At 33.7% G+C, this 21,617-nt stretch overlaps 1 protein-coding gene across 2 annotated transcripts in view; it reads left to right on the top strand.

Annotated features, from left to right (window-relative positions):
* The window catches only part of LOC100928830 (protein FAM107B), a 79,803-nt gene extending 58,980 nt beyond the window's left edge, over window positions 1–20,823 (top strand). For both annotated transcript variants that reach the window (XM_031938612.1, XM_031938611.1), the window contains exons 2-4: window positions 8,081–8,264; window positions 17,240–17,393; window positions 17,957–20,823. In XM_031938612.1, coding sequence (XP_031794472.1) covers window positions 8,137–8,264; window positions 17,240–17,393; window positions 17,957–18,073 — 399 coding nt within the window. In that variant the 5' untranslated portion in view covers window positions 8,081–8,136 and the 3' untranslated portion in view covers window positions 18,074–20,823. The remainder of the gene's footprint in view (window positions 1–8,080; window positions 8,265–17,239; window positions 17,394–17,956) is intronic.
* The last annotated feature ends 794 nt before the right edge of the window (window positions 20,824–21,617 follow it).

Here is a 21,617-nt window from a genome sequence, read left to right as displayed (position 1 = left end):
ATGTTCAATTCTTGATAAACTAAGGATGAGAGTTATTAATTGCATCTCTCAAACTGAACATGTTATTTAATTTTTTATTAGACCTGTGGCTTCATTATGGGGTGAGAAATTTCCTCTGCCAATCATATCTCTATCTCATCTGCAATTTATCTCTATTGCCTGGAGTACATTCAGGTTTGTCCAATATCAGGAAGCCAATTTGTGTTGAAGGTGGGAAGTTAACTCGGGCATTTCAGATTTCAAGGCTAGCATTCTGTCACCGTCTCCATTCTGCTTCCCTGAAACTTTTATTAAATGTATGAAATAATTCACTTCCACAAACACATATTGGATATGTACTATGTGTAAGTCATTAGGCTAGGCACTAGGACTATAAGGAACAAAAAAACACTATTTTCAAGGAGCTTAATCCAGTGTAAGCATACAACTATGCACAAATAAATATGAAGCATATAGAATGAAATATGATAATCTCTCCTGAAAGACTGAATGATAGTTGATTGGTAAGGAGTAGAAATCAGGACTTGGAGATAGAATGTACTGTTTTGTGAACAGCCATCAGGCCAGTTGTACTGGAACAGAGAACATAGCTAATTTGTACTTTTCCCCTGCCCTGAGGCAATTGGCATTAAGTGACTTGCCCAGGGTCACACAGCTAGGAAGTATTAAGTGACTGTGGTCAAATTTGAACTCGAGTTGTTCTGACTTCAGGGCTGGTGTTCTATCTACTGCGCTACCTAGCTGCCCCGCTAATATGAACTTTTAGATTCAGATCAACTGTAGTTTCTTTCCATGTAACTTTGATAGGGTTTTCATAAGATTTAAAAGGGAAAAGAGCCCTAAAGGTCCTCAACAACTCTTGGAATAATTAATCTTTTTTTTTTTTTGTGCAATGGACTCCTTTGATGCATCATGTGAGCCCTTTCTCAGAATGTTTTTATTATTATTTATTTTTTATAATGTTTTTAAATACACAAACATGCATAGAATTATAAAAGGAAACAGGACCCCAGCCAGGCTGAGCCTTGGCCATATTTTTCATACATGCCCAGAGAGAAGGGAAGTGATTTTGTGAAGGCTCCAGAGCTAGGAAAGCACTAACACTGGGATTTGAACCTTGGGGTTTTTACAACTCCTGTGTTCTTTTCATTACAATGTGCCTCTGTCATTGCAGCAATGCCAGAGACATCTATTGGTTCCACAATGTATGTTTCTTTTTTTAAAAAAATCTCTGGATTATATAAAGTTGTCCTGTAATGCAAATTCACTAATGTGGCTTAGGAGACGGGTGGCAAAATTACTTGTTATTTTGTAGATTTTAATAGCATGTAGGATACTACCGTGTTTCCCCGATAATAAGACACTGTCTTATTATTATTATTTTTTTTTTGGACAGAAAAACACCAGAGGGCTTATTTTCGGGGGAGGGCTTATTTTAGAGGAATCTTACACAGTAAGGGGAGGGCTTATTTTCGGGATAGGTCTTATTATCGGAGAAACACGGTATGAAGTATATATTTCACTGGCGAGGAGTATGCTTGTCCAAAGAGCCAGTGCCACCTACTGGCCAGTGCCACAGCATCCCAGCTAATGCTCTTTGACTGACTGTCCAATGGTCTAGACTGTGATTTCTATTTATTATAAGGATCTCTCTCTTTATTTTCATCTTTTGAACTTTAAATTTGGGAAGCATCTGCAAAGATTCATATTGTAAAGATGTAGTAAATGCTTTTGATATTTTCTCAAGCATGTCATTCTTTGGTATTTACACAGAAGTTTCTTTGCCAAGTGCTTTCCATTTACTTCTTTTAGATGTTATTTCTATGTAAATAGTGATTTGGGGAATTTCTGAAGGACTTGCCTAAAGGCAATAGTGGAGCCAAGAAGAAAAGAGAATGTATGGTTCGCTTTTTGTATTCATATTCTTTATATGGTATATGTAGGAGCAGACCTTCCTTCTAGTAGGGTAAGGGAAAGCAATAGTTGGCTTTAAACATGATTTTGCAGATATATCCAATGTCCAGAAAAGTGAGGTTTTTTTTGTTTTTTGTTTTAGGCTCAAATTAGTTCTCTGCATTTGTAGTTCTGCCTCACAGGATAAAAATCAAATAGTTTGGACCATGTTAGGACCAGGGATTGTGAGATAAAATCATTTTAATTTAGCATGTTAGAACCTAAGTATGCAGAAAGCACTCAATTGGGAGAAGGGAAAGAAATGCCAGAGTACTTACTACCTTCCTATAGCTTCCCTGTTTGAATGAAGGTATTAAATACTCGGTTTTCTTCTATCTTGACAGGACCATAGATTGAAAATTGAAAAAGTTATGCAGTCTAACTCTTTTGCTTTTTACATACTCACAAAACCCCCCCTCCAAATGTAGAGAGGTAATATGATTTGTCCTTTATTCATAGATGAGCAGCTGGGAAGAAACTAATGCTATATTACTTACCTTACCTAAGAAGTATCATAAATCTAAAGTATGAAGAAATCTCGGTGGTCATTTAGTGAAACCTCATTTTATAGATAATGAAAACAAAACCTGATTAAATTACTAACCAGGGCCCTAGGTGATATGTCCTAGATAAAGGTCAGGGGTAGGATTGGAATTCAGGTGATCTAACACTTTCTGTTGTAAGGAAAATGATGATAGGATCTGGAGGATTTCCTTTCTTCAGCAGTTGCAACATACCGTGTATGTGCATACACTGATTACATAACATATATCCAAGGAGAGCACTGCTAGTGGTTTTCTTCTAGAGCCTCTTAAAATTAGAGATCACAATGTGCACCCAAGTTTCTCTGAAAGAATGTTGTAGAATTACTTTAATCTCAAGCTCTTCAGTTCAGAGACTTAAAAAAAAAATGGAACTTTCACAAAATAATCTTTTGATTGATTTGAGTAGACTTAAAACATGTTGGGCTTGTTCAAACTCTAAAATTTAATGAGATTATTTAAAAAGTGATTCAAACATTAGTGTTTCTGTGCAGTATTATTCTAAGTCTAGATGGATGGGAGATTTATGATCTCTTCATGCTGATTATGATTTTAAATCTCATAGTTCTGACTTTTACATCTTCATTTTATACAAATGTGTGTGTGTGTGTGTGTGTGTGTGTGTGTGTGTGTGTGTGTGTTTAAAAAGGAATATATGTATAAACAAATTTTATACAAATGAATCTTAGAAATTTTTTAGTCTTTGCTGACTGGATGGGTTCTTGCTTAGTGTGAAATTCATCACCATGAATGGTATTTTCCTCTATGAAGTAAAGAACAAAAAATCCAGGAGCTAGAGGTGTAGCTATTTTGAAATAGATTATTAAAAGCAAAGAAATAATATTTACTCTTAAAATTAGGATTTCCTTATACATCAGGAAATAAAAGTTGAACTTTTGCCTCCAGTGATTGAATAAATTGAGTCTGATGGATAGCCTTATTGAGCAGCTCTTTAGAGATTTTTGGTTAGATTAGAAGCCCCAAACTCTGGATTTTATAACTGAATATTGGGCACACAAAATATATAGCAGGTTTGGACAATTTGAACACATCTTAGTTAATTTTCCTTGATATTCACAATGTACTGTTCACTAGATTAAAACATTTTTCCTTGCATGCCAAGTAAATAACTTGCTTTTGACAAAACTTTTTTTTTTACCCCTATTCAAATCCCTTTCAAACTGTTCTCACCTTTGCTATCTTTTCCCCTAGATTCTTAGGTGAAGAAACCTAATTTCTATCTTTGAAATTTTATAAATTAAAGTTTTAAATGTATTTTTTTTAGTTATTTCCTTTGAAGTATTAAATTTGGCCACATGCTCCCCCTAATGTTAAGGATTAGGTTTAATAGAATATTAGAAAGCTGGAAGAGGCCTTAGAGATTATTTAGTTCAGGACTTCAGTTTAAAATGAAGAAAAGACAGTTTAGGTTAAATAACTTTTTCAAAGTCTCAGAGGAAATTAATGAGTGATTTAATACTAGAAATCAAGTTATTTAAGGCAGAATTTATATATATATACTGAGACAATTGAGGTTAAGTGACTTGGCCAGGGTCACACAGCCAGGAAATGCTAAGTGTCTGAGGTCAGATTTGAACTCAGGGTCTTCCTGACTTCAGGGCTAGTGCTCTATCCACTGCATTATCTAGCTGCCCCCAGAACTTATATTTGAAAAGAATTTTTACAAAATAGCCACACACACACACACACACACACACACACACACACACGGAAAAAAGATGGTGGTGGAACAATTTCACAAAAAGATGACCTTGACTGTAAAGAAGGGAAATAAAATCTTATAACTCCTGAAGCAGTGTAGCAACAGAAGGGAATGACTACAGGGAAGCAAAGACCTTCTTAAGTTATATGGCAATTGAAACTCAGATAATTCCTTTTCAGCAAATGTAGAATGCCTGCATAGCTTTTTTTTTTTTCCTCAAAAAGTCAATTTCAGTAAACATTCAGACCTGTGTTGGGAATGTTGCTAGATAGAAGATAGTGTCTTGAAGCATCCTCATAAACAGGTAGAGACCTAAAATCCTTAGCTGATTCAGATTCCTGCTTTTGTAACATTTACAAGGTTTGTGACCAGTGGCAACTCATTCAGTTTTCTCCAAAATAGAGATAATAACTGACAGGATTGTTGTGAGTATCAAATAAGATAACGTATCTAAAGCACTCAACTACTTCTTTTTATAGTATATGGTAATGACATATTTATACTGCTTCATTAAAAAGTTATAGCTGTATGATAGGCTGACATATGTCAATCAGTGAGAGATTTATGATTCATATCCTGGATAGTTGTTCATTTGTTTACTTTTAATAGACTGAGTCTGGAATGCCATCTGTCTTGACTGTGTTGACTGTATCCTCCATTATTTGAGAACAAACCCAGCCTTTTTAGGAATTTTAATACATGTCTTTTGAAATAATTTACCACAGTGAAACTGTTGTTACTTTTTAATGTATACCTATAATAGAATAAAGATTCTTTTTTTTTTTAAATTTAATAGCCTTTTATTTATAGGATATATGCATGGGTAACTTTACAGCATAGAATAAAGATTCTTGTGATGTATTTTAACTGTTAATGATGAGGGCAGGGTGGCGAAGGAGAGGTGCAGGCAACATCATTCTCAAGAGAGAAGTGATTTTGCAAAGAGGCATTTTCTGAAGGCCTATTTTATACAGGAATCTAAGAATAGGCAAGACCATTTGAATTTGTATATGAAGAGAGACATTTTCTGGAGACTCATCTTCCTTTTTCCAGAGGGTGTGAGACCATTTGGGTTTGTATATGAAAAGAGACATTATCTGGAGACTCATCCTGTCTCCAGAGAATGTAAGACCATTTGAGTTTGTATAGTTTTTTTTTTTTTTTTGGTGATTTTATATAACTTTACAGGGCTGTCTCAGGTCAGAGTTTTGCTCTCATCATTACCATATGACATTTCGTACCTTAGGTAGAGAACAGGAACATTCTGTATTACAACCAGGGATGACTATAATTAATTCACATATTTTCAAATAATTGAAACTTTTTTTTATACTAAGTTTTCTAAAAAAAACAGTATTTACATCTAAGGTTGTACTTAAGATATATGGTATATAATTTTAGAAGTAGCGAGTTCTTACAGTGTTGCTTGATTGAATTTGGTATTATTGTAGCGAATACCCGAATAGTTTCAATAGCTATCTTATATTTAGAATTTTTTTTTCAAAAAAAATCACCACACATGCTTTAATGTGAAGTTTTACGTATACTTTGTTTTCACCAATTTTTTTTTTTTAAACAGTCCAGTTTGGTCTTGCTTTAAATCTGATGCGTTGATGGCAGTGCATAGAATGGGAATTATTTTTCCCTAATTCTGTAGGAAATTGTGAAAAGTGTTTTGACACCTTTTTTTTTTTTTTTTTTAATAACTTTCTTGGGAGATTTTAAAGCATCATATAAATTGATCACTGTGGTTTAGGGATTACTTTGTATCCAAGAAAACTGATGAGTTTAAGTCCCTTAGTTCAGTGTTTCTCATCCAAAGCATCAACATGCAATGGTGCATTATGAAAGTCTGATTGATGTATCTTTTTTTTTTTTTTTTTTTTTCAGTTCTAGCTACTTCTCTTCCCAGAGAAGAGGTACCTTTTCCATTGTTTTATCATCTTACGTGGGAGCATGCTGCTGTTGTCATGAATGGGCTTACAAGGGGTACTTTGTCAAATTTAGAATTATAGGAGTAAAACTGTGGAAGTACTAACCCAGTAGATTGAGATTAAAAAAAGAATAGTGCCTGACTTTTATCAAGAATTTTTGTTTATCATTCTTTTGATCTCCTGACAGAGTCATGGATTCAGGATGCAGCCTATGGCATATTTTTTGGACATGGCCAATGCATGAATTTATTTTGTTTGACTAAGAATATTAGTTATAAAGATTTTGATCTTTGTTTTTCCTTGAGGGGGGGGAAGAAGACTTTTGAAAAAAATTAATTTAAAAAAGAAAAGTATGATCATAAAATGGGAAGGATACTAAAGGAAACTCAATTTCTTTGGCAATAACTTTGTGACTAAAATGTTTCACTACAAAATTTTTTTAAAAAAACTTTGTGTTGGGTATGATCATACATTATAAGGGTCTTATCCTCATTTTTCAGTAGAAAAAAGCTGAGCTATTATTATTATTATAAAATAAATTTAATTACAAATCATTCTGACTTGATATTCACTTGAGGTATATTTCCTTAAGGGCATTTGTTACTCATTGCTTCTCACAGTATATTGAATGGTAAGCCAGAGAATTAAGGAAGCTATATTCTCCTTGGCTTAGGAGACACAAATAAAACAATATGTTAGCATCTTTTATTATGGTGCATTAAGTTTACCTTGGAGAGGGCTATGATGTTGAAAATCAAAGCATTTGACAGAAGGGATCTTTGTGGCCATATCTTGATTGTGGGTGAAAAGTTGAGAAACTTTATCTCACATCTCTGTAAAGGGCTGAAACTATGAATAGGTGTACTTGAATCAGACAACCAAGCATTTAAGGCTAATTATCTATTTGATGTGAGACAATGATTCTATTAGCATATGTTTGGATAAATGATTCTTCTCACTGATTGGTGCTTACTCCATGTTTGATGTTAAGATAATCTTAGGCAAGGATTAGAAGGTGGGGTGAGACAGGTCAGACTCACTTTGTGGCAGGACAAAGAGCAGAGAAGTTGGTGACTTTGGACTTGAGAATCCAGGAGACTCTTGGCAGATCATTTGCCTCCTTCACTTCACTTCTCCCCCTAAAGACCAGTGACTTTAATTTATCCTGTCTCTGACTGATTCTGAGGCCTCCAGAGAGCTAGCCCAGATCTCCTCTGGGACTAATAGAATTGCCTCAGCAATTTCATCAGATTAGAGAACTCAATTATTCCATAATACATCACATTTTTGTATTATTAAATAAATCATAAAGTTGGCTGAGACTTATTATAGGTTAAATCACTTTCCCAGGAACACTCAGCTTCTGTCTGAGCTTGGATTTGAACCTGGGTCATTTTATTCAGAAGAGAAGTTCAGGTGCTGGCCTAAGAAACAGAGAGACTTTAGTCCAAGTCCAGCCTCTGACATTTACTCTTCCAGTGGGCCCTTAGGTGGCTTGACACCTGCCTTAGGTAACTTTATATAACTATGAGTTGTATAGACGGTGCCAATCTACATTGATATAGGAAATTTCCTCATCTGGGAGTTCTTCTTACCAATGAAATAACAGATTCAATTCCTATCCAGAAAAACGTGGGGGTGTGACAATGGCTATAATTTAGGAACTCCATGGTATAATGGTGACTCTCTTCCATTTTGAAACTTTAATCAAAATATACAGCCCTTCCTCTTGAGTTCTTTCAGGCATTAAACAGTAGTTAACTACATCCTCTTAAACTCCTTCCCTTATATTTTGCAAAGCCTTTTTATAAATGGAAGAATAGTATTGATACATTCATATGTTTTAATAAGACATTTTACACATCCCAATTGGCATGAGAATCTGTGAAAAGCAGATTGCTTAAAACTGTTTCTTCTTTCTGTTACAGATAATACAGTTGAGTATCCTGAACTGAAAGATTTCACTCTTATTCCAAAAAACATCATGGCTGAACCTGACTATATAGAGGATGACAATCCTGAATTAATCAAGCCTCAGAAATTAATCAATCCTGTCAAAATTTCTCGGAATCATCAAGATCTTCACAGAGAACTTCTAATGAATCAGAAAAGGTGAGCTCATTTCCTGATATGTGTGTGTGTGTGTGTGTAATGGGGACTCTCTGGGGTATCTGGGAGCTTCTTCCCCAAACCCTAAAAATTTTTTTGCCCTGGGGATTCACATCTGGGTTTCATTTTATTCCATCTTCAAATTCAAATTCCCCATATTCACATTTCCCCATTTCCTCCAGGCTCACTACAATGGATTTAATAGTAAACTCTATGCACTAAAGTTCAAAAGTACCAAAAAGACATAAATATACATTTATGTACATTTTTATATACAAACACAATATAAACGTTTACTCTATTATAAATTTACCCATGTCTTTTTTTGCCTCTCTCTGAAATCATACTTGTGATTTAATTTGTAGATCTACCGCTGTCATTGATCAGTTTTTCAATTATTCTAAGTTTCTCTTCTCAGCTTTTGACACTGAAGAAAATTTTAATGTTACATGAGGAAAGATTTTTAATTGGGTGAAAGAGTGAAAGATAAAAGGGTGAAAGAAATACATATATAGTGCTCATAAAGATGTGTAAAATCTTAAGTGAGGAACTTCGTTTAGAGATATGAGTTGTTTTCCAACACCCCCCCCCCCCCCCCATACATACACACATACACACACACACACACACACACACAGGAATTTCTCTTTTGTATTTTGTAGGAGGTTAAGAAATTAGGTATACTGCCCAAGTTTTTTGGGCTATATGGCAGGAAGGGAATAGTAGTATGTAGGTCACACATCTAGTAGTTGTCTGAAGTGGGATTTGAAAATTGAGATTGGATTCAATTACCAAAATTACTTGTCTTTAAAACTTCAAGAAATAAGTCAGTTTCTAAAGAACCTAAAAAGGATTATGGAGAAAATCTTATTAATTAACTGTTAGGCTTCTATTGCTAATTGTCCTAATTCACATGGAAAAGAGGGAAAAATAGTAGAACCATTTTAAGGTTGACATAAATTAAGGCAAAAACAAAATTATGATAGCTAACATTTATATAGTACTTAATATGTGGCAAGGACCATGCTAAACACTTTATCATTATTATCTTATTTGATCCTTAGAATAACCTTTCATTATGGGTGCTATTATTATCCCCATTTTGTTTATTGGAAAACTACTGCATACAAAGGGGAAGTAGTCCAAAGTCATACAGTACATGTCTGAGGCTGGCTTTGAACTCAGATCTTATTTTTTTATTTATTATTATTATAGCTTTTTATTTACAAGTTATATGCATGCGTAATTTTTCAGCATTGACAAGTGCAAAACCTTTTGTTCCAATTTTTCCCCTCGTTCCCCCCACCCCCTCCCCCAGATGGCAGGTTGACCAGTATATGTTAAATATGTTAAAGTATAAGTTAAATACAATATATGTATACATGTCCAAATAGTTATTTTGCTGTACAAAAAGAATCGGACTTTGAAATAGCATACAATTAGCCTGTGAAGGAAATAAAAAATGCAGGCCGACAAAAATAGAGGAATTGGGAATTCTTTGTAGTGGTTCATAGTCATCTCCCAGAATTCTTTCGCTGGATGTAGCTGGTTCAATTCATTACTGCTCTGTTGGAGTTGATTTGATTCTTCTCATTGGTGAAGAGGGCCACGTCCATCAGAATTGATCATCATATAGTATTGTTGTTGAATTATAGAATGATCTCCTGGTCCTGCTCATTTCACTCAGCATCATGGGCTTGGATCTCCTTGACTATAGGACCAGTGCTCTGTCCACTGTGCCCTCTAAATGTCTCTAAAAAAACCAAACACCAATGAATGCTGCTAGCGTTCTTTGGGAAAGATATCAAATCATCACCTTTCTTTCAAATGTACTTAGAATCAGGCTATTTATAAGTATGAATGGTACACCAAAGGTTACACAAATGAAAGTATACTCCTGTTTGCATAAACTTTTGTACAATAAGCACAGTCTCTAAAATTTGCTTTTGCATCTGCCTCATCTCACCTTTGCTTCTGTTTCTAGTTTACCTATTACTCACTATTCTGTTCCCCATTTCTCAAAACTGTTGAGAGGATATAAATGTTCCTCTGCTTTTTATATATCATCACCTGGCAGTTTCTAACAGGTTTTGTTTTGTTTTTTTGCCTTATGTCTGGATAATGTAAATTTGGCTGAAAGTTAAAGAATTATGGTATTTAGTGTTGGAAGAGACCATATAGATAATTCAATCCAAATTATTTATTTTATAAATAAGGAAACAGTTCCAGAGTCAGGGAATGATTTATTAGTAATTTGTTTTAGAATCTTGACTCATTCAGCCAAACTGGCTCCTCTGTGTAAATTTTCTTGGTAAGTCCTTGCTTTCATTATTTTGTGGAAAGTTTTTAGGTTCTTCATTTGAGTGAAAAAGGTATTTCTCCCCCTTCTCAAATGAAGTGAACTATTCATATCTTTTTTGATCATTTATCAATTGAGGAATGGCTCTATAAATATGATTCAGTTCCATCTATGTTTGAAAAATGAAGCCTTTATCAAACTTGTTTCAAAATTATTTTGAGAATTGCTCTAACTGTATTCTCCCTATCTTGTTTATTTTCTCTCTCTCTTTTCACTCTGTCCTTTATCAAAAGCAATTTACTTCTGTCTACTCCCTTTCCCAATATGCCCCTTCCCCACTTCTCGTTTTCCCTTCCTTTCCTACTTTCCTGCAGGGTAAGTTAGATTTCTAGACCTATATTAAGTGTGTATATTATTTCCTCTCTGAGCCAATTCTGATGAGAATGAACTTTAGGTTAGAATGAACCTCTGATGAGGTGAACTTTAGTTCACTTATTTCCCCTACACTTCCCTCTTCCTGTCAACTGTGCAAGCCTTTTCTTATCTCCTCCTCCTCCTCAAACCTCAAATGTTTTCTAGAAATTATTCTCCATAAGGTAATTATTAAACTCAGCTAATATAGTTATCTTCAGCCTCAATTTTATGTGGATTATGTTCAGGGAAGTCATATTTGAGATTAATGGAATACTAGTTTGTTATATCTTTTGGGTCTCACCCAAGTTTTAGATCAAATCTTTGAATTTGTGATCTGGATACAGTTTAATAAGAATCAAGCAACTATTACCTTCATCTGGCAAACACAAGATTTTCAATGGAATGGAAGACGGGCAGATTTCGTGTGTGTATGTGTGTGTGTGTGTGTGTGGCATTCAGTATTTAAATGACTGAGAAATCTGTAATTGCCTACTTTGTTTCCCTTTGGACAATTATCAGCATTTTTAGCAAGGAAAAAAGCTAGTAAGAATGATTTAATTGTACATCATATAGAGTGGTCATCTACTTGTTTAATACCCTTTGGAGACATATTATTCTATGAGTGAACTAAATAGCATATGTAAATATGACATGGCATATTTGGCCACCTATACTTCCAAAAAGCATTTTCTAGGATATTACAGGTAATAAATTCATGTTGTTCTTAAAAACACACACACACACACACACATAATGATCAAGTATGAATGACTTATTCTCCACAATACAGTTGTATAAGTTGCACAACTCTGAAGAACTTATGATAGAAAATGTTATTTTGTAGAAAGTTTTTAGGTTCTTCATTTAAGTGGAAAAGGGGATTTCTCCCCCTTCTCATATTAAAACTGTTCATATCTTTTTGATCATTTATCATTTGAAGAATGGCTCTATAAATATGATTCAATTCCATCCCTAGAGAAGGAACTGATAGAGTCTGAATATAGATTAAAACATACTTTTCTCTAGACTTATTTTTTTTTTTGCTCTTGTTTTGACTGAATTGGAAATAAATTTTGCATGACTACACACATATAACCTATATTAAGTTGCTTGTCTTCTCAATGAGAGTGGTAGGGAGGGAGAGAACTTGTAACACATTAAAAAATGAATGTTAAAAATTATTTTTACCTATAATTAGAAGATATAAAATACATAGATATAGATATCATCATATAATAATAATATTTTAGAGCTAGAAAGGAGCAAGCTCTAAATTCTCATGTTAGTATGTACATACTGGGAAAAATTTTCATAGATATTTTAGATCAAAAACAGGAAATAGCATCTGACTTGATGGATGAAAATTGATAAGTAATGCAAGACAGAAGCACTTATTCTTGTATTCATGTAGATTATATGTCAATACTTAAGTGAGTTTAGGCCACTTCATTAATATAGTTATTTCACTCTGTTTCTATTTATTTTCCACTTATTTATCTACTTATTCTTGTCCTTTGAGATTCATGTCTATATTGTCCCAAAGGATTTTTTACCCAATGTGGAGTCCATATAAACTGAAACAACTACACCATCTTGCATGGTTTCAAATCAAATCAAAGTCAAAAATTAAGAAATCTCTATGAAATTTAATATGTTTAATATGTTAAGCCTAGAAGAAGTCAGACTGAGGCAACAATATGGGGAACTGAATGTCTTTTACAATCAGAAACTATGGTACTTTGGGTTAGTATTAAAGTTCTATATATAATTCTATAGGTACACAATCATTCTTTTGAAAGAGCTGAAAATTGGTCCACACTTTTAACAAAATCAATATGGAATTAGGCAATAAGTATTTTTAAATTCTTATACCCTTTCTCCAAGGGATCACACTACTTAAGGATTATAGATAGAAAAAGAAAAACATCTTTCCAGATATAATTCTTATAGCACAGTTTTATTTTGTTATTCTTTTTGTGGTTTTTTATTTTTCCCAGTAGTAAAAACCTTGAAACAAAATAGATCTCTAGAATTTTAGGATGAGACTAAGCAGATTAAAATAATATTGAGCGATAAAATAATTAAAGTGAAAAATTTAAAGAAATATGGGAAGATATATAAAACATAAAGTAATATAAATAAAGCAAAACTAAAAAAGAAATCAATATTAACTTTACTCAGGTAGTGAGACAACAATTACAGCAACATATGGCTCGTAATCACCAAAAAGGATTAGAGAACAAGGATAAGATTATCATTATGCTAAAGCCAATATATGAGTATATCTAGAGCTAGTTTTCAGAAAATAAAAGTTTATAGACAAAATATACAAGCATTCAGTGTTTTATTTCTTTTCTTTTCCATGTTCATTTTTTTCTTGCTTATGTTCATTTTTATACATTAATACCTATTCTTGAAAATGGAAGTTTAAAAAATTTACATTATTTTATTCATGAAATTAACTTTAATTTATGTTAAAATATGTAACTATTGAAAATCTTTTACATATGTTTGATGGTGACCCTTTGGAGGAAGCTTCCTCGTCCGTGGCCTGTGTGCTTTGTCCTTTACTTCATCTTGATTGTCTTCTTTCTGCCCTGACTAAATATTTTAATTCCATGTATTTGGAAAAATAAAATGCTCAGATGGTTTTCAACATTCATATTTGCAAAACCTTGTATTCCAAATTTTTTTCCCTCTATCCCCCACATCTTTCTCCCCAAGACAGTAAGCAGTTTGACATAGGTTAAACATGTGCAACTCTTCTAAACATATTTCTATATTCTTCATGCCATGCAAGAAAAATCAAATCAGAAGGGAAAAAATGAGATAAAAAAGATGAAAATACGATGCTTTAATCCACATTCGGTCTCCATAGTTCTCTCTCTGGATGAGGATAGCATTTTCCATTACAAATCTATTGGAATTGACCTGAATCACCTCGTTGTAAAGAGCCAAGTCCATCACAATTGATCATAATCTAATTTTTTTTTTTTGTTACTGTGTACAATTTTAGTTTGCTTTTGCTTACTTCACTTAACATCAGTTCATCTTAACTTAATATCATCTAGGCCTCTCTGAAATTATCGTGCTGATAGTTTCTTATAGGACAATATTATTCCATAACATTCATATAACATAATTTATTCAGCAATTCTCCAGATGATGGGCATCCATTCAATTTCCAGTTCTTTGCCGCCACAAAAAGGGCTGCCACAGACATTTTTGCACATGTGGGTCTTTTCTCCTCTTTTATGATCTCTTTTGTGTGATACAGACGCAGTAGAAACACTGCCAGATCAAAGGGTATGCACAGTTTGATAGCTCTTTGGGCATAGTTCCCAAATTGTTTTCTGGAATGGTTGGATCAGTTTACAACTCCACCAATAATGCATTAGTGTCCTAGTTTTCCCACAAGCCTCTAATATTCATCATTATATTTTCCTGTTATCTTAGACAATCTCAGAGGTGTGAAGTGTAGTATCTCAGAGTTGTCTTAATTTGCATTCTCTAATTAATAATGATTTAGAACATTTTTTTATATGACTCAAAATTTTGCTTTGAATTGTTAAAGAATTACAGTTGCTTTCAGAAAGAAGATCTAAAGATATGCAGTTATTTGAAATGAATATATTGCCACCATAATTTCTAGAATCTAGGATCATACTGAATTTTTTTTTCTTTCACCTTTTCATTTGTTTCTGAAGCAACTAGCATAACTATTTGTTTTCTTTTGTTTGATTTGAATGGATTGTCTATCATAACTTGGATAATAACACTACTGCTTTTTACCCAATATTTAAGAAAACATTTGTCTTTTTCCCCCTTTGTTTTAATTTTCAAAAACATTTCTCTTCCCTTCCCCCATGCTGCAATCCATACACTTATAAGAATAATCGAAGAAGGATGAATTTTTATTTTACCAGAGCCATAGTTATAAACTCACAAACTCTCTTTGATTTAGAGAATCAAAATGAAGAGCTTTAGACTTTTCCTGTGCACACATAGAAAATTAAAAGCAATTCATTGTCATGAAATATTAATTAAAATCTTAACAACTTCTAGTATATTTGAAATAATGTCTGAGCACCTTGTTCCTGATTTTTTTGTTAATAAATATTTTATATTACTGGTGCTATTATATAAAATCTTTAAACAGAAATTGAATCCTACATAATATTTAAACTGTTCCTTTATTGAGAAGAATATCAGATTTGTGGATCCTGGATCCTTCTATAAGCTGGAAAATTTGTTAATAGAAGTACATTAGGATAGTAGCATATAAAAATGAATTTTTAGTATTGTAATTTTTAATATTGTAGGCAGTTAAATTCCTTAACCCTAAAAATTTGAAGCAGTAACATAGCATTATCTTACTGTATTATTAGTTAAATCCAGTTATTAAATGGGGTACTTTTTGGTAACCATTTCATAATTTTTAAAAAGAAAAATATTGCTATCCTTTAATCTGTCAGCATTTTGATTCATAAAATATAGACAGCTTACAATGAGGTAACTGAGCCATAAATCACTCAGTGTATAAAACTATAATTCCTTTACTCCCCACTCCTTTTTAAATGAGTAAGGTGCTATGAACATGTGATTGAAATATTTGTATTTCAGTTATTTAAGACTAAATGTATTATTTGATGTTCTTGGCAGGATTGCTTCATTTTTGTTACTTGATTTTTAATAAGCCACCTTTCAGCTGTGGAATTTTATACCAGTTTACAAATTGTTAATGTTACATTTCAGGGATACTTAGAAATATTACATGAGACTTTTCCTGATTTTTAATACCCTATCCCACCCAAATTAAATGTAGTTTTATCTCCTAAAATTATTTTGTGCAACATTGTTATAGTTTGTAATGTTGAAGGCAAGGATTATTTCATTATTGTCTTTCTGCCTTAATGCCTAAGACAATGCCTTGTATGTAGGCATTTAATATCTGTTTGTTGACTTGAATTAATGTGAAGACTGGAAAGGATTATAGGGAACAAACATGGTTCTTTCCAGATAGAGAATGTCCATTTCGTATGGGAATAGAATAAGCTACTAATAAATGAACATGCTACACAGTATTCTTTGATAGTGGATATCTATGTTTAGTTTTGTTTTAATAATGATGCACATTCCTCTCCCTCCTGAATTTTCATGCTTTTTCCTGGATTTTTGAGTAATTACTTGTTCATTAATTGAGACTGGCCAATCGTGTTTTTCCTATTAGATGCCCCAGATTTTTTTTTACTATGTTTATTTTTAAAGTTATGTCATTTAATATTTTTTTAGGACTTTGTAGTATAGTAGAAAAAATAGAGGATTTGGCATCAGAATTCTGAATTTGAATCTTGGCTCTGCCATATTCATTAATTGTGTGACTTTGGACAAAATGCCTTACCTTTCTGAAAGGTCCTTACTTTCCTATCTATAAAATGGAATGTTTTATCATGACTGAAGCTGCTTCTAACTCTGAATCTCTGCTCATATGAAAGAACGTGCAAGGAAGAGTCAGAAGATGTAGACTTAACTGCCTGCTCTGCTGGGTGACTTTGGCCAAGTCACTTAATTTCATTGATTTTTTTGTTTCCTCATTTGGGAAATGGAGTGGGTTGTACCAGGTCTTCTGAACCCTTTCTGTGTCACGGTTGGGAAGACTGGGCCTGTTCTCCTTGGCTGCCACCCTGTGAGTCAGTTTGGAATGAGGGTTTGTTAGTTGGCAACTGAGCATTGCGGGATTTTCTGTACCAGAAGGATCTCAAAAGGTGATCTGATTTAGACCAGAGATTCTTAAACTCATGTCCATGGATCATTAAGAAAGTCCATGAATAGAAGTAGCCTTTGAAGTTGGTTGGGAGAAAAGCCATATTTTTGTTTCAGCTAATTAGTTTCCTATATACTTCCCTATAATTGTGAATTTTTTCCTGAGAAAGTGGTGCTGAGACTTCACCAGGGTGCTTAGGGGGTCCTTGACACAAAAAACATTCTGATCCGTCATCAAAACCAACCTCTTCATTTTACAAATGAGGAATATGAAGCCTGGAGGAAGGAAGTGATTATCCAAGTTCAGTCACACAAGGATTAAATGGTAAGGAGAGAATTTGAATCCATATCTTTTGGTTATTCACCTATTGGGTTAGAATATCAGGCTATCTTACCACAGTATTCCTCTGTCCCTGCCTTGGATGGCTTTGGTTAACTGTGAGTAGATACTTTAAAAACCAACAGTTTTCTTGTTAAACTTGAAATGTGTTTGCTTTTGAAGGGGCCTTGCACCTCAGAATAAACCAGAGCTACAGAAAGTGATGGAGAAGAGAAAACGAGACCAGGTGATAAAACAACAAAAGGAAGAGGAAGCCCAGAAAAAGAAATCTGATTTGGAGATAGAACTACTGAAACGACAGCAAAAGTTGGAGCAAGTGAGTAGGCAGGGGTGGGACAATGAATGTTATCTGCTTGGTGAGGCACAAAGGGAGCCCAGCTGACAAATGTACAAGAACTCTGGGTAGGAAAAATGTGTTCAGTGAAGGAAATGGATGGAGTGAAACTCAGGAAAGGAAAGGAAAGAAAAGGAAAGGCCTATGATGTAGGGACATATTGGTGTTACTTGATCAGTAACATTTTAATTGGTCTCTAAAATGGGAATAGTTTTTTCTTTTCATCTTAGTAAAATAGAGAAAAGTAGGAGTTTGGTGGATGTGAGTAGTAACTGTTGAGAAGGGATGACTATTTAAGAAATTTTTACAGAAATTTATCATTCGGGACAGCTGGGTGACACAGTGGATAGAGCACCAGCCCTGAAGTCAGGAGGACCTGGGTTCAAATCTGGCCTCAGACACTTAACACTTCCTAGCTGTATGACCCTGAGCAAGTCACTTAACCCCAACTGCCTCAGCAAAAAAAAAAAAGGAAAAGAAAAAAGAAACTTATTATTCTAAGTAGCATCTTTTTTTTTTTTCCCCAACTTTTTCTTTCATTTAAGCTTGAACTTGAAAAACAGAAGATTCAAGAGGAGCAGGAAAATGCCCCAGAATTTGTGAAGGTGAAAGGCAACCTGAGAAGAACAGGCCAAGAAATGGCAGAAGTCCAGGATTCTTAGGCATACACTATACAAAAAACTTGCTGGATTTTAGCCCCTTGCTGCAGAGAGGACGTTCCTGTAGGATCATCTCCAGTGCTGCTTCCTTTTGAGCCAAGAGTAGCATGGAGAGACATCGGTTTTTGAGAAAATGCCAGCCAGCAGAAGTTTCAATTTTTAAAAAGGGTTATTTTGTTTATCAGTTTTCCTTGAATTTAGGGGGAATAAATTGACTATGATAGCTGCAGTTCAGATTCGCCAAATGAAATATGTTGACCAGCAGATAAGCAGCTTATTGTTGGTATAACAGACTTGTCTTCAGAGATTCAAAAGAAAGGATGAGGACACTGGAGTCTTAAGTGTTGCACTACTTGGTTTCTTCCGATCTAACTGTAGTGGGGACATAATATTTGTATTTTTTTCTTCTTTTAAAAAAATATTATTTTTCTAACTCTTGGTTATCTTTTAAAGAACTTAGCTTACATAAAAATGTGCTTAATCTGTTACTTTTTACAACTGTGATTCTGGTTTGGAAAGCCTGAAAATCTTAGCATGGGTTAAATCTTAACACCGAAGTATGGAAAAAATGTTCATTTGTATTAAATGATCAATACAGGTTATATCTTAATTGATCTTGAATTTACAGAATTAGAAAGCTGTGAGAAAGTTTTAATAAAAATTCCAAACTCTGAACCCATTTTTAGGAAAACCATAGTACATAGATTATGTAAAAAATTTTTTTCTTTTTTTCAGTCATTTCTATTTTTGATCAGCAATATATTGTTTGGTTAACATTCCAATCCAAAGGAGGGTATTTAACAAATTCTCTGATGGTTTGTTAACATAGTTGTCCCTCTCAGTATTTTCTTTTCTTGTTTTTTCAAGCCTGTTTTTTAGGCAAAATGTTGGGATTCTGTAGACCTAAGTTCAGTGTTACAAATAGAGGTCAAAATCCTTTTTATTACTTTGGTCTGCTTTTAGCCACATGGGGAACATCCTAAGTGGGAGCTCTGTAGCAAGATATTTTGACTTAATGTTTGATGCGAGTGTAAACTGGTCTCAAGGAGACTTACATTAGAAGATTTTCTTGCATTTGTACATTTTGAATGCTAGAACTGAAACTTTGAAAATTTTTGATTAATGATCACACATGCCTTTACTGTTTGTATTTTTCCTTATGAAGGCAACATATTACCACTGTCTCAGTCGTAATGACTACTAAATTCCCTCTCTCAGGAAAAGCCAACTTTAAGGGAGAGATTGCTAAGATTCTTCTTGCTAGCCAGAGCATTGTTAAGAAGCAATTCCCAATTATGAATTATAACTAAATATTTATGCAAATATATTTTCTATCTTAGGCATGTGCCTCCTATTTTGGATGGAATTGGGAAATGTGTAGCTTCAGTATTGTTCTCTGTCTAGGATATCGAGCCAGTGACTTCTTTTGGCAAGACATTATTTTTTGCTTGACTTCATATAAAGTTTAACCTCGAAGCCATCTGAAGGCCTTGAAAACCATAATAGAAATTGGCATCATTGAGGGATATTTTGTAGGACCAGATTTCAAATCCTCAAGTGAACAGCATAGCACAAATATGTAAAGTTACAACATAAAATTTAAAAAATAGCAAATTATATTTGGAATAGATTATCCAGTATATCAGTGAGGCTTATTGCTATAAAATACAAATATGAATATAGGCAAAAATGTTATTTTATCCTATTAGTTTTGTCTTTTTAATGAAATGGTAATGGCTGAGATTTTCCTCCTATTTCTCTACTTTTGAGAAGAGAAAGTATGGTGATGGATCATCTCAAGAGGATATTTCTAATCTCATATTGACTAGATTTCTTCCTTTTGTGTGTGAGATCAATGGAGTGATTTATAGTACCAGAATTTAGGATAAGTCCATAACTCTCCATAATTCAGCAGGATCTTAGCTCTTTAGTTTCCTCCATTTGTGGTCAATCTCCCATTTGACAGATATTATTGGGCTGTTCAAATTGAAGACACCAATATGCTTTGCCTGCTCAGTTCAGTCCTTTCAAAGGATCTTCCTATCCCTCAGTATCTTTAGTTTGCTTGAAGCTTATTCTTCTATGGCAGTAGTGAGGAATAACCAAAAGGAGTAATAATAGTGGATTGATATTTTCCTCCCAAACCCACTAGTAGGTGTGCTGAATGCTTTTTTAGCTTAATAAAAATGCCTCCAAACAGCACTGTAAATATAGTGTGAAAGTATGGTTTGTTGTTACAAGACAGGTAGAATATATAGTTAGAGTTCATCTTAGGATCCAATAGGTCCAACCTATAAGTCTGAGTTAAATATGGCAAGCAAAATCTCCTTTAACATCAAAAAGCTATACAATTTGGTTAGAATTTGTAGAAATTTTCTGAGCAGTTCTGTTATTGAGCCACTTTCTAATTTTGCAATGGTCCAATGTTTTATTTGAACTGTTTTTCTGTCCTCTTAAAATATTTGAAAATTTTGTTGTCTCCCACTTTGATAGCATGGTAACAAATTTGTGTTGCTTTCTAAGCTACACTATGACTTTATTCTTCTATCTGAAAAAACCTTGACTTGTTTGAGTGTATATAATATATATAAAGGGAGCCTTAATGGGTTTGTTTTCATAATTTCATAATTTAATATTTTTTGTATTTGCTCTTGTATAATTGTTTTTAACTGAAAGTATTACAAAAAAATGAGGGTGGAATACTTAGAACCAAAGTTATGCTTAATAAAAATCTACTACATGCTTGAACTATACATCTGTGTCTGTCATACAGAAAAGAGATGGCTTGAACTTAAAAGGTAGTTTTGTTCAGGTTGTGAATTAATTTTGTTTTATAATACATTTTTCTGGTATCGAGGTGACACATTGGGTAGAGCACTGGGCCTGGAATCATGAAGCCTTTTTTTTTTTTCCCCTGAATCCAAATTTGGCCTCAGATACTTACTAGTTGTGTGTTCCTGGGCAAATCACCTAATCCTGTTTTTCCTCATCTGTAAAATGATCTGGAGGAGGAATGGCAAACCATATCTTTACCAAGAGAATCCCAAATGGAAAGCACAAAGAGTTGGAATGCTGAAAATAACTGGATTAAAACAACAATATTCTCCATGTTTGCTTCCACCACCACCTCCAATTCTCTTACCCTGCTCCCCTACTCCCAAGTTAGGCATTTAGAATGAGCTGGTATTCCAGTGGTATCATGAAGATCAAGGAAAATAGATACGTGAAAATTCTTTGTAACTAATAGTTCATTTCACAAATCTATGGTGATGTTACTGCAAGTAAAATACTGATTATATCTTTTTTTCAGGACTTAGCCCCATTAATAAATCATGATGTAGCTGCAGTTTTCTGGAGCTGGAATATCTTAGATTTGGCAAATTTGCCTTTAAGAGCCTGTTACATTTTAAAGGCTTCATAATTCTGAAGTAAAAATTTAAAACTTTGATCTGAAAGATGTTTTAAGGAAGTTTTCAAAAACTTTTTTTTAATTGACAAACCTCCTAAAAACATTTGGTGTGATGTGATAGAGGTGAGTCCATAGGAA

The sequence above is a fragment of the Sarcophilus harrisii genome, chromosome 5 (assembly GCF_902635505.1).
Source record: "Sarcophilus harrisii chromosome 5, mSarHar1.11, whole genome shotgun sequence".
NCBI classification, from domain to species: Eukaryota; Metazoa; Chordata; class Mammalia; order Dasyuromorphia; family Dasyuridae; genus Sarcophilus; species Sarcophilus harrisii.
The sequence above is the reverse complement of the archived record's forward strand: the minus strand, read 5'-3'. Positions and strand labels throughout refer to the sequence as shown.